This window comes from Phaethon aethereus, assembly GCF_964289735.1.
Source record: "Phaethon aethereus genome assembly, chromosome: 3".
NCBI lineage: Eukaryota > Metazoa > Chordata > Aves > Phaethontiformes > Phaethontidae > Phaethon > Phaethon aethereus.
Genome location: NC_138576.1, coordinates 88,692,994 through 88,707,984, shown reverse-complemented (window position 1 = coordinate 88,707,984; position 14,991 = coordinate 88,692,994). Strand labels below are relative to the sequence as shown.

The 14,991-nt window shown below is 35.9% G+C and overlaps 1 protein-coding gene across 1 annotated transcript in view; it reads right to left on the bottom strand.

Moving 5' to 3' along the window:
- SDCCAG8 (SHH signaling and ciliogenesis regulator SDCCAG8) overlaps positions 1–14,991 on the bottom strand; it is a gene marked incomplete at both ends in the record, with an annotated part of 112,486 nt that overhangs the window by 73,732 nt on the left and 23,763 nt on the right. The window contains 3 exons of the mRNA XM_081997735.1: positions 5,518–5,634; positions 8,943–9,077; positions 11,550–11,702. Of these exons, the coding sequence (XP_081853861.1) occupies positions 5,518–5,634; positions 8,943–9,077; positions 11,550–11,702 (405 nt within the window). The remainder of the gene's footprint in view (positions 1–5,517; positions 5,635–8,942; positions 9,078–11,549; positions 11,703–14,991) is intronic.

The window sequence follows — 14,991 nt, the reverse complement described above, 5'->3', positions numbered from 1 at the left end:
ATACAATTATGAATACACACACACAATTTTTTAATTAAGCCATAGTCTTAGATGTCTTCCTTTGTGCAAAGAGCAACATGGCCCCTGGATACTGTGGGTAAATACCCTGGGAAACTGACAAGAGTGAATGGCTGAAATGTATTATACAAGGATTTTACCTCATTATTTCCCCAAAAATATTTGCTTTCAATTTGCCAAAATATTTGAACTGCAATACTATTTCAGGAACAAAACTTCGAAACCCATAGGGATTGCTACAGTCACATTTTTAACAGACAACATTGCTGTACTAGAGATTAGCTCAGCAGCCACCGGCAGAGATACGAAAGAGATTTTATTCCACAGTGGAACAAGATTTTTTTTTTTTTTTTTTAATTGCACTGGGCAGGGAGGCTGGGAACAGAGGAGAGAATGGGCAAAATAGATCGTTTCCTTGCTGATAAAGGAATTTCAGAAAAGGAGGGATGCACACAGAAAAAAGGGGAAGATTACTCCTACGCCATTGTTGAAAAACAGGAGAGAACAAAACTTAATTCCTTTTATCCTTTCAAACATGTATTTGAGATCACTGATGTGGGATTGGCTCTTTTTTCTTGGACAGCATTAAGGAATAGCTGGAAAGAAAACCTCTGCATTAATAAGCGATAAGTGATAGTTGGGTACTTTTACAGTCTCTTTCTTCTGATCGTTGCCATAACTTATTGATAAAGCAACCACTTTTCTAGTCTAAAGAAAAAAAAAAACAACAAAACCCAAGCATTTCTTTAAATATAATGCATATATATATTTATATTATTTATTTATTATATATTAAATTATTTATTTATACCAAGAGCTATGCAATAGTTTTCCTACTCTGAATGATGTTTAATGCACATAAGTTATTCTCCCTTTCCATATACTACTGGGGTGACATCACACTGGATGACAGAACATGGATCAAGCTTACATGGGACAACTACACCTACGAACCATAAAATCCTGATTACCAACTGGGTCATTCTTCTTAGCAGGCCAGCTGCTTAGGGGAAGCAGACCAGTATAGAAAATGCAGACCAGTCAGTACAGAAAATTCTACTACTGGGAATCCCAGTCCCAGAGATTTTTCTTATGACAACATGACAAAGAATTTAATTAAGGCTGATCATATCACTGATCCTTCAGGAATGGATGGCTGACAGGGGACAGCAATGCCATAGCAGAGGAGCATCAGCCACATCATACTTGTAATTAAACATTTCTTTGTTATATATTGCAGGGTTGTAGATCAATGTTTTTCCTCAAAAAATTTGAAACGAGTTCAGTTACAGCAAATGTGATGACATTTTCTTAATGCTTTTTTGTCCAAAAGCAATTTGGTTTTCCTACTTTTAAGGCCATTATACTCACGGTCAGACCTTGATGCTAAGAGTTTCGATCTAGTATTTTAAAGCGTGACTCATGGAAGTCTGGTACCTACTCATAAAAGGACTTTTCAGTGAAGCAGTGTCTTTAGAAGTTTGTACTGGTCTTGCATTGGACACACTGCAGCATTTCCAGGATATATACCCAAATTCTTGGCCTGCATTATTTCCAATGAAGACAGAGTCCGTAATCTCTCCACTTATAATATCTAAATTAGGTTACTATAAATCACGGATTTATGACAAATGAGATAAACGTTCCCAAAATACCTTTTGGCAAATGCGTTTGGACTGCAATTTTGCCAGATTTTTATTTGTCTGCAAAATTGTCAGTCTATACTGTACAGAGACATCATTTAGGTTCTGTCATACTACACAAAAATGCTTTGATGTGCAGCTCTTTCCATTGGTATAGGTTGTGCATATCAGTGACTCTCCGACTTCTTTTTATTTGGGCTCATGAACTTTCATACAGGCAACTCTTAAAAATCTGAGGGTTTTGGTGTAGTATTTCCAGAGCTTTTCATTCTGTCACCTATAAGGTAGGCAACAGAATTCCGTAATCCCCTGCTTCAAACTACGTTTGCTGAATTTTAGACAGTATTAAAAGAATGGTTTTTTACAGGTTAAGATTAACAGCTTGGATTTATTTCTACACAAAGTATTTATCCAATTCCTCAAAACATGGTAAAATAAAATTTAAAAGCTTCAGTCAGTTTCTGAAGTGGGATTTAACATGTCCTGTCGCTTTATTACAAGGAGACCACAACTCCCAAGTGGTGCAATGTTACTGGTAAGAACTATCTAACAAGGATGACACCCAAATTCGCTAGGACTGCATAAACCAATACTACAAAAAAACCTGTTTTCACTTCTACATGCTGAAGCTTGCAACATTTTATAAACCAAATTAAAATTATTTACAGACAAACAGAAAGCACTGTACTTCATTTTTATTTTTATAATGCAAGGCAGAAAGGAGCAAGTGATGCTAGTCTGAGGAAACAATTTCATAGCGTGTCAGAAATATGATTTCTATTAGAAATGTGTAAGTTACGCCACATAGTGTTTCTAAATTCACAGAAAAAGTATTATAAAAGTGAAGTACTGCTGTGTCAAATATGCCACACAATTTTTGTTCTAATATAGCTATTTAGGTGAGGGCGTGACTTTTCCCTGATATAGCTGTGCTAGTACAACCCCTAGTGTGGGCAGAGTTTACTGCCATGAAGGCATTATACTCGTATAACTTAGAAAGCTTGTCCGTAGGAAGGAAAAAGTATTACGTAAGGCACTGTTATTTCAGCACAGCTACATCCACAATGGGAGGGCTGAAAGAGAAGAAGAGAGGGCAGTAGGTTATGCTACTTTACAACACACGGGGCCAGATGAACAGATGCAGGTTTTGGGTAGAGAAACTATGTGGTATGTGTCTTCTCCCCACCCCCTCCATAATCCTAGTGTTAATCAGGATCATGATGGATGCTATTACAAAACACTTATTCAGTTTAAATGGTAACATTGCTCATTGCTTCTTCCTTTTTATTCTAAGAAATATTCATGTCAAATATTAATAACAGGTAGTCATACAAAGGTGCCAATATTTGTATTAGTCTTAACAGGGTAATAAAGTAGGAAAAGAGAAATTAGAATAAAAGAAAATAAGACCAAATATATATAATCCCTTTAATTTTCCAAAATTATACAAATTCAGTTTTGAAGAACTTAAATATCAGTGTATGATAAATATTTATCTGTATTTACTGACATATAATATATGTATCTGTTCATCCTAAATTGTACATATGGGGATTTCTGCCTATTCTGGCACACCTGATTAATCCCTTTTTAAAAGTCACTACATAGAAACTAAAATACATCTTCAAATCTAAAAGTTATCCACAGCACAATTAAAAATACAATCATACTTCAAGAAACAGTAAAGTTGCTTTCAATATATCAAAAGACAATCTGAAACATGAGCCTTGTCTTTTAAAACAGAAAAATGCCCAATTTAATATAGAATGGCCTGAAAATATTCACACATTGTTGTGTCTCTGCTTTTAAAAAATAAATACTTATCTATTATGAACAGATGGTGGCCAAGGAAGGTATCAACTCACTCTCTTAGCCAGAAGGTCAGGTCATGGCTGAGAGACCAAAGAACAATTACTGTTTGCTCTTCATTGCCGTATAAGATGAAACATTTTAGGTTTTTCTTTAAATACAAAGCTAGATGCAATTGCGCTGTTTTCATTTCATTTAAATGAAATAATTTTCAATGACTTACTAATATTGGATAAAATTTTACAAAAAAACACAACAAAAAACCCCACCCCAAAATGTACACACATTCTTTTTGGTTGCCTTTTAACATATGAAATAATATTAGGACCTATACAGAACTTTCTTGGTTACTAGAGCCACAGCTATAAACCAGCTGCTAGATGCTGAGCCTGAGAATTTCAAAATAGTTTGTTTTCCTTTTTTTTTTTTAAAAGGACCAACAATCATATTTTAACAATATAATTACTTTACGCATTATTGAATTACTCTAATAATCTTTGCTGATAGGAACTCCCCCTCCCATCATTTCACTTTATCAAATTATAAATCACCACATTTTGGTGTATTCATTCCCACACCGAATGAAATACCAGTATGTCGATATATGAGGTTAAAATATTTTGTTGAATTTTGCAATTTGTTCAAAAGGCAATCCTTAAGCAAGTTGGAGAACAGGATTTAAAAACCAAGATACTTCTTCAAATATCTTATTAAACACATCCTGTTTTATTTGTATGCCAAGATTATGCCAACTCTCTTATCTGTGATATCTGTCAAGACACAGACGACAAGCCTGTTTTTTGTTTTTTAAAATGTCCTTAGGCCTAAAGGATGCAGGAGTAAAAAAAGAAAAAAAATCCAACCCTGAAAACAAAATGCTTTTAAGGCCCCTGTTTTTCTGCACTGTATGCTTTTCTATACATATTGAAGAGTTATTTTACCTAGTAAACTTCTACTTTTGGATTTTACATATCTTTTGATTATAATTTGAATTAATATTGCTTCCAGCCTAAGCTCATACTTCATTAAATTAATAAACTTATTGTCCTACATTAATATTTTGGGGAACTGATAAATAAAAATATAATTTTAGAAATACCGCATTTTTCCCTACATGTATCCTTACACAGGGACTGATGTGTTCACTGATTTATAATAAAAAGAACAATTTAAAACCCATAGGCTGCTCTAATAACAAAATGCATATAAAAAAATCCTCATGTGCATCTTATACATCTGTGTATTCAGAAGACATCCACTCTCATGTGCAAATCACAACTTATGAAGTAACAACTGGAAGGTGGAAAACCTAGAGAAAAATGTATAGAACCTCAACAAAAAGGACACTTCAAAACATGAAGATTACACCTGTTCAAGCTGTTTGCCAAGTATGTCGCAGGTTACTCTAATAATCTTTCTTACTGCATGGGATGTTTTCTCACAGACTACCTCTAAGGCATACACTGGTTTTTGTATTATTATAAAACACAGTTTTAGATAATCAACAATTAATGCCTAGTGGAATTTTTATATAGTTTTTTTTTCTAAATGGTTATTTTTTGTTTTGTTTTGTTTTTTTTAACTTTTCTATGAATCCCAGCATTCATTAACCTTGAATCTTTAAAGAAACTGGAAGATAAATGATTTTCATTTTTGGTATCATTACATTATACTTAGAATCTCTAATGTTTTGTCAGGCTGCATGTATGCGTAATTATGTGTGGATTTATTTGTGAGAAAAAGTGTATAAACATATGTATATAGTACATACAATTTAATTACACTGTATTAATACATATGATAGAGTAATTCTATATGACAGCATGGGATGAGTATTATGTAAAACTGAACATACTAGGGCTGAAAACAAGAATAAGATAACCAAGAGGTATTTATTTAACAGTAATAGCTGGCCTGTTGCCATAAATTTAGAAACCATTTAACAGTAATAAATGACCACTACTAGAAAAACGAATCATTCCAGCTTCCGAAACAACCCTTCTCAGGCTTCTAATAACTGCAAAGTTATAGCAGTATTATCTCTTACCTGGTCCTTAATTTCAAGCTCCCTTATAGTTTTTGTTCTGTACTCTCTGAGCTCCTTTTCTGCCTCATCCTTCTTCATTTTGGTTTGATTCAACTGATAGCGCATTTCTCCACACACCTGTTAGATTACACAGACAACATGATCTGTAGCTTGAAGAATCCATAGCCCAGGATTTGCTATTAGATCTTTTGGTGCCCTCTAGAGGTCATTTAAATGCAACATATTTTAATTTACAGATTTTTAAGACTACACATGGTAAATGTTTTTATATAAAAAGGTGGATCCGAATTCTCTACACAGTCATTAACTTTGAAATATGCAGTGCCTTCTAGATTCAATTATATTTGCATCAAGATTTTGCTAAGTATAAATATTTATGTTGTAAATACATGTGCTACTAAATACAGTTAAACTACAGTTGCTGGTTTTATATTCTTCTCCCATTCTCTCTTAAAATCCCAAGAAAGTCTGTGTCAACACTTTTAAAACCTACAAGTAAAGGGTCTATCGCACTACATTTTATATATGGGCATAGTTTCTTATCTTGCCAATTATTCATTTCTTGCCAATGTTAAGAAAGAAAATGTTTAGATGTTAATACAATAATTTTCAAAATTAGATCAGAGCATTAAGACTTACTACAAACTGAAGATAAATTTTTTAAAAACAATGCCTAATCCAAATATATGCATGGGCCAGAAGAAAGGTATCAGAGCAACATTTAAAGAAACCTAGTATCACTTCCAAAAAGGCAGCAATTATTCCCTGCTGTTGCGATGTTCTTTACGTTACCTCCTCATTCCTTTCCACCTGAAGGCAGCTCAACTTCAAGGGTTCTAGGGACATCTTAGGAGAAAGACAGAGAAAGAAAAAAACCCCACACCAATCCCTCCCACATAACTTTAACAGGGATGTTATTCTCTCATTTCCCAGTCTAAGACTACTTTTAAAGGATTCTGTTTGAACTTTGGGAATGGAGAAGGATGGTGGACGAGCTGTCCCCATTTTTGTCCTTATCCCATGCAATCCCCTCCAATTTGTGCCTGTTCATTTCACCTTAATTGACCAAAGATAAATACATGCACATTCCTTAAGGAAAACACAAATGTGTTTGCTCGCAGCTAGAGAACTTTCTTTCCAACTCACTCTGCTTTCCTGACCCACTTCTATTCTTTCACCAGACTTGCTTCCTAGATGTGCACACTTAATTTGCTGCTACAGTCCCCTGTGCAATCTCCTCACACACATTCTACAACCCAAATTAATTTCTACTTTTAAGTCTCACTCCCCTTCTCATTTTACTACTTTTTTTTCTTCTTCTTAAAAAAAAGGTAGGGTAAAAGTAAATGCGCATACTGCAATTAAATCACCTTAGGAAAAAACCAAAACCAACTGTCACAACTAAGAAGTTCAAAGGACACTTTGTGACTTTAGCCCTGCTGCAAATAGCACAAGGTAGAAAATGCTCTGAAGAATAGCAAAGTACTAAAGTATTCTTTTTTTAATACTGAAAAAATATGCAACTAAAAATCCTAAAATGCAACTGGCATGGATTGCCAACCCTGCCTTTCTACCTCCTCCTTTCTTTATATGAAGGATGTAACAAAGTGTGACATGTCACTTCCTCCGAGCAAAAAAAAAAAAACAAAAAAATAAAAAAACCCCAAAAAAACCCAAAAACAAAAACCCAAAGAACAGCCATCCTCACCTTCAGCTCCCCCATACATGGTACAAAGGGAATAACACAGAAGAATCAGCAGATGGTGCTGTCCTAATAATACTGGATTTTTCAGTCTCCTCATAGTTCAGAATGAAAGAAAAAAACCTCTCACTCCAAACTTTTTTCCCTGACTTCTGGTGCATGCAGAAAAAAAAACATTTCAGATAAAATTCAAAAGGAAACATGTTTTTATTTTCTGTTTTTAATAATGGCAAACTGAGTTTGGAAACAAGGAGTCTTATTCACAAGCATAGATGTCACTTACATAGTCAATGAAAAATGTCAGGATGATGCACATAGTCCCGACAGCTCAACGTTTGGGACCCTCCTCTGGGATGTTTGAGATTTCTCAATCCAGAAGAGACACACAAATGCAGTTTTCCAATCTCCCAGGACAGTGCAGTAACAACACAGCACAGACTACGGCAAGGTGGCCACCTATTCAACTTTGTATTGATTAACACTAAGTGAAGCAGGGACTGGAACCACAGTGTCATCTCTCCTGGGAGACTGCTTCAAATTGGTAGGCTATAAAATTGTTTTTTCCAGACCAGTGGATATTTATATCTACTACTTTTTTTCCCACACCCCCCGGTAAGTGATGTTAGTCCTCTGTGAACCCAGTCTGAAAAACCAAAAGCATGTTTCAGCAATAGTAAATCAAACCATTTTGACATTCTTAAAATGCTCCCTCATTTGTCTTTCAGCTGAAGTAGAATTAAATTTTCTAATAAGTTTGGATGACTTTTTGCTGTAAGTGTTCCGCAATACTTTCACCTATTTCTACCAACAGAACAGCAGAGGAAGACAGGAGCTGATGAAAACCTCTCCAGAAGTCTCTAGAGACCTAGAGAATGAATTGCTTGCCAAAATCTTGCAGTTAACAACTGAGGAGGTAGGACTGGCCCTAGGATTATTGGTAAAGTATATAGACATTTCAAGAGGTTGTAACAAATTTGAATTCTCAGATTGTCTAGTCTATAGAAATTTAGCAAGCCCTCATCTTCATTAAGTTGGAAGTTATTTCTGTAACAACTGAATGAGGAAACTAAGGTAATGAAAATAATCACTTTAACTATATGTCACACTCCAGCATAAATTTTGGATGGCAATTGTTTTTTCTTTCTCATGTCATGACCCACATTAAGGCTCTAATAGGTTGAAAAATGTGCAAAATAAAGCATCCAGAAGTGATACACATACATAGATAGATATTAAACTACATTTCTTAGCTGGAAGAAAGACCTCTTTTTAAAATGCATATCATCAATACTAATGAATAAAGCAGTACACTACATACAAATTCCACAGGACAGTATTGAAAAACAATGATTTGATACAGCTCCCTTTATTTTAGCACTGCGTATCACAGAGATTAGCAATTACAGGACAGGGTTGAATACTATGTTGTCTCATTCACATCAAATGCAATTTTTAATGAAAGACTGGCTTGCAGTTTTAGGTAGTGATTTGCATAGTCTGCAAGGTAGAAAGGTTAGCTTTTGCATCACAAAGTGACTTGGCAGACTGAAAAAGTTATCTTTTTACATGTGAAATTGTGCCTCTGGGATATTCAGATGAAGTTTACATTTATCCCACCTTCTTTACCAATACAGAGCAAAATGCAGAAAGAAAAAAAATCTCATCTTTCAGGCCACAGTGATAAGGAAAACCAAGCTCAATACTCATTTATAAATGCACCTACCTTATTCATCTCCATTTCATGAGATGCATGATGATGTTGTGATTCTTCTAACTGATTAACTAGAGAGTTCTTTTCTCTTGTAATTCTCTCTACCTGAGCCTCCAACATGGCCACATTCTCAGACATGGCCATCACCTGCAAAAAGACCAGGAACACTGTAATGACACAATGTGAATCTTGTGGGACTTTCTCCTTGAAAGAAACTCCATGTAGCCAAAATAGATACCATTAAATACATAATATAAAATTACATATTTATAGTAAAAAGTAATAAAATATAATTTAAAAATATAGCAGAGTATGGCTAAATGATTTTAACAATAGGTTCATTATTTTGAATTGACTTATCACACAATAGTTTACTTGAAACTTTTCATCAACTGGACTAGTCTCCAGGACTTGTTAGTATGGACAAAGTGTCAGAAGCAGCTGGTTGCATTAGTCTTGCGGCTGTAAGTACTATTTAAGAGCTTCTTATCCATCCTTATGCAGATTGATTTAAACCAAGTCATGTTCCCCCAGCTAAAGAAAACTGTCATTTTAACCACAGATCTTAAATTAATTTTGAAGGTCAAAAAACATTTCAGCACTATAGATCAAAGCATGATGTTGTACAAAAACCATACAGAAATAGCACGTTAAAAATTCTAACTTAATTCAGACCAAATTTTGCTGAATGGTTAAAAAATGTAAAAATAAACAGAGACAGTGACCCTTCAGCTACTTAGCCCTGAAGCTTACTAATATAAGGGGAAATAATGGTGTCTGACAGTTCTAGGTTAACTTACAAGAATTCGAAGCAAAACCTAGAGGATTATATATTCATAACTACTTTTCACTCATTATACATCCACCTGATTTACGTATCATGGCAATTCTCCCCTTTAAACAAATCACTTCATAAAGTGATAAAAATTCATATGGACGTTGACTTAATGCACAGTATACCATTTCTACCACCTCACAACCCTGAAACATAAAAGTAGTTAATCATATGTAGGCGTAAATCATGCATATATATAATCATAGTTTTCTACAAAGTCATCCCGTACCTTTAATTACCAAGCATGACATCATCATAGTGTCACGATATGTTAACATCTATGTAGGATTTAGAAAACTGATTACAACTACTCAAAGAAGGAATCAGTTCCAGTAAAACATGAAGGAGTGAATTTTTTTTACCAAAAAAGGTAGGAAATGGTTGTCTAATAGGCTGTATTTTGGAGTGCATACTCTGCTCTAAAGCAAATCTGCAACTAAACAACTAAATGCATAAGAGTGATAACTTCCAATAGATAGCAAGGATTCAAACAAGGAATTGCTTAATAATGTCTCATTGTCTCTAGTGAAAGGTTGATTTTTTCACTTTGCCTTCGCAACAGATTTCTGACGATGACTTACAACAGTTCACTTTCTTAAATATCACTTAGCCCCTATCACTGTGCTTAATTCCTGTTTTAATATCTGGAACTGGAGTCAAAGGCTTTGCCTTCCTGTAGTAGCTTCAGAACATTATTCCATCATCTCATAATACCAGAAATACAACCGTATCACTGTGGTTCCCTGCCTATGTTAGTAGCTTTGCAGCCACTTCACAAGCAACAACACTATTAAAGTACCTCCTCTTTTTTTAAAAACTTAAATAGTTTTTCCTGTGCAGTCTGTGCTCTCCAGATTTTATAAACTTTATGGCTTATTTCTAAAAGTAGTCAAAAAGGAAAAAGCCTACAATCAGAAGAGGAATTCACAATAATGTTTCCAAAGCTCCACCAGAAAATGGCTGAAGAGGTTGCACATCAAACAAGCAGGAAAACTACTAATTCATGGAGCATTTCTCTCTCTACTCTTCTGCCCATTTCTTTCTCCAGTCACCTTAGAAGTGCCTCCTTCATCACATCTCATAGACTTACTGCTATGAGGTTTCCTCTGTAGAATACATTGGGCAGAAAATCCTTGTGTTTTATACTCAGATTATACACTAGCATCCAGAAGTCTAAAACAAGATTACCAAGGTTCTGTTGTAATGGTCACAGTATAAACGATGAGACAGATGCTGTCTCAAGGAGTTTATGAAGATCAGTAAAAGAGAAAAAAAGAGATTCCAACACATTTCTGCGGTGGGCAAATTAAGCATATGACAAAACTACTCTGAAAAATACCAGATTAGAATGCAATTACAATGTTATAATATTAGTATATATCTATATGTAAGCTCAAAATAGCAAGGAATCCTAAATCTGACAGGCTAACTTCTGAATGCTTGACATGGCAACCTCAGTAATAATCTTTGTAAGAAGCTAGGTACAAACCTTGCATGACATATTACTTAACCCTTTCCTACTTTGACAAAGTGCATTAGGAAATATTATGCAAACTAAAATGAGCACATAACATTAACAACTTAATATGTATCTAGTGACATAGCATAAAACCCAGTTATTCAGACTCAAAGGATCATTTATCTACCACTGCTTTAAAGCAATGGTAGAAATGATTTACTGACCTCTCAAATCCAAAACAAACAAAATGAAAAACAAGCAAACTGAAAGTTTATAGAACAACATGCTCGTTGTAATACGCAAATAGAAAAAACCCAACTCATACCATTGCTGCCAAGTCCTCCTTTTCCTTCTTCATTTCTTCCCGCAGCGCTTCTTTTTCATCAGTCCTCTTATTTAGCTGGGCAGCTAATTCCCTTTCAAGACGATTTTTCTGCCGTTCCATCTCACTTTTCAGCTGCTCACACTGGATTAGAGCCTAGAAAAAAAATGATTTTTTAAAGTGGAAGAAATCTAAAATTTTAAACAGACATGGTATTTATCTAATGCCTTCAGAAAAAACAATTTCCTATTAAAAAAAGACATCTTTAATTTTTTTGCCTAGCTATTATGACATTTATACATACCCTACTGTGTTAATGCCTAGAATAGGATTAACAAATAGAAAACAGATGTACATTTGTATGTATACACATGTCCCACTGTATTTTATAAATCTATTAGATATTAAAAGTAATGGCAAAGATGGAAGCATTTTTCAGAGTATATATTCCAAATATGTAGCTGTTATTCTAAATCTATGATGATTATTTGCCTTGCACTTAAAATTAATGAATGTACATCACTAGAGCGAGGCTCCAATATTTGACTCATTACAAACACTGTGGTTACTGCCTAACTGCATAGCTGAAGGAAAAAATAAACAAATAATATATGCACATCTACTTGTTTTCCCCCTTAAATGAATTACGGACTACAGAAGGCTATGATGAAACCTAGAAGATGTAAATGAAGATATAAAGAAACAATATTTTTTATTTTCGTTTCAGGTTTATCAAATAAAGAAGATTAATGCTAGCAAAACTCCTAAATGTCCTGCTTAATTTGAAGTGCTAAATCACAGGTTATAGATGTGTTTTCTATCAAAATAGAAGAAACATAAGTTCATATGCAAGAAGCACAGTAGACACTATCTTCTAAAAAAGCATCTATCAATTTATGCTGAGGTATCCCTGCCAAAGGAATAGGAGTTGAGTGTTGTCATTTAAAATCAGAAATACACTACTCCATTAAGTAAATGCAAAGTATTCAAAGAACCTTAAGGGCAGCTTTCTAGCCCATGAGTAAACTAGATTCCATTTCATCATTTCAGTGTGTATGGGGTTTGCGTGGCAACGTTTTGGTAGCAGGGGTGCTACAGGGGTAGCTTCTCTAAGAAGCTGCCAGAAGCTTCCCCTATGTGTGACAGAGCCGATGCCAACCGGCTCCATGACGGACCCACCACTGGCCAAGGCCGAGCCCATCAGCAACAGTGGCAGCGCCTCTGGGGTAACACAGTTAAGGGGGGGGAAAAACCAGCGCAACTGCAGCTGGAGAGAGGAGTGAGAATACACAAGAGGATCAACCCTGCAGACACCCGGGTCAGAGCAGCAGGAGGGGCAGGAGGGGCTCCAGGTGCGGGAGCAGAGGTTCCCCAGCAGCCCCTGGGGAAGACCCTGGTGAGGCCGGCTGTGCCCCTGCAGCCATGGAGCTCCATGGGGGAGCAGATCTCCACCTGCAGCCCGGGGAGGACCCCACGCCGCAGCAGGGGGATGTGCCCAAAGGAGGCTATGACCCCATGGGAGGCCCACATGAGCAGGCTCCTCGAAGGACCTGTGGACCCATGGAGAGAGGAGCCCACGCTGGAGCAGGTTTGCTGGCAGGACTTGTGACCCTGTGGGGGACCCACACTGGAGCAGTCTGCTCCTGAAGGACGGCACCGTGTGGAAGGGACCCAGGCTGGGGGTGAGGGGAAAGTGTTTTAAGATTTGGGTTTTATTCCTCATTATCCTGCTCTGATTGGTAATAAATTAAACTAATTTTCCTCAAGTCGTGTCTGTTCTGACAGTAATTCATGAGTGATCTCTCCCTGTCCTTATCTGAACCCATGAGCTTTTCATTTTATTTTCTCTCCCCTGTCCAGTTGAGGAGGGGAATGATAGAGCAGTTTTGGTGGGCACCTGGTGTCCAGCGAGGGTCAACCCACCACACACTGCTGCTCAGCATATCCTATTTCAAGGAAGCTGAAGTAACCTGCTTTTAGGAATCCTACTGTACCACCTTTTATTTTCAAATTAGTTTTTTTTAAAGTGCTTATTTTTTTTTTACTCAAAGCCAATCCCCTATATACAGTTTCCTTGGTGTTGGGCTGTTCCTGAGAGAAGCACATTAAACCATAACTTTTAGAGATTGCTTTAACAGTCTCCATTAGTTTATACCAATTCTGTAGGACCCTCCTCAGGATCTCTTTCCTATCACAAGTCTACCTTGGTGAGGGAATTCCTCTGCTATTGCCTTGAATCCTCTTCTGTAGGAATTTATCATCAGCAAATAATTACCTGCGTAAGACTGGTGTAGTTTGGCAGACATGTAAAACAATGCAATTCTAGAAAAAATAAGTTGCAAGAAGAAATGTGTATTTTGTTAGCTCCACTGTTCTGACGACATAATGAGCAGTTCAATTATTCTTCTATGACATTTACGTTGAAAATACATTCCTGGATTTGCTTCAGCTATGGAAGTTTAACCTTACCAGATCTCCTCCTTGCTCTATGCAACAGGCAAGAGGCCACATACCACAGAGACAACCGAAAGACAAGAAAAAACGGTGTTTTTAAATTATAAGTAACTGAGGTTAGACTTTCTGTAAACCAGGTGATGAAATTGCAGTTATAACACTTCAGGCTTCCAGATGCCAACTCCTCACTTTTCTCATGTGGACTGTTCTGTTGGATTCCATGATAATCAAAAAGGAAAACAGCACTTTACCTTAAAAGTAGAATAGGACTGGGAAAATAAAGGATGATTTCTACTTACCAAGAGAAATACCAGTACATGTAAAAACGCTGAATTAATGCAGCATAAGTAAAATATTTCTCCTTGTTCCTTTGTATTACAACAGTTTTTGAGCATGGCAAAAACAGACTACTATTCAGTCTTGTATACAGACAGCACTTCCCATTTCCTTGCTGCAGTGAAGAGGGTGGCCAGTAGAGACTCTGCGGAGTTGCTTTCTTTACGTGGCACAAATAGTATAGGTACGAAGACCCATTTTATTAAAGGTTCTACTAATTTGTCTTACTAAATTTTATTCTTAGGCCGTATTTCTAACATAAGCTATACTAAATAAGAATTTATAAGAATCTTCTTTTTAAATATTAAAATAAAGATTTCCAATACCAAATGAAAAAAGAAGGAAGATCAGATCATTTCATTGCATAAAAGAAGAAAAGCATTTTGTGCAGTTTTCAGTGGCATTAAGTCAATAATTTCTATCAGACAACTGTAGAATCCACCCCCAAAAAAGTAAGCAATTTAAAAATTTAACTCCTCAGGGACAGGATGTGACAGGTGAACAGTGGGGTCAGAAGGATTCTTTCTCTTTTTTCAGTAAAACACAGAGCTGTAATGCTCTGAAGGAAAATTTAACAAGTACATAGGATTTCCAACTCAGCATTTTTCCCCACTGTTTATAGTTAAAGACCTTACACACACATACTCTCTTACAG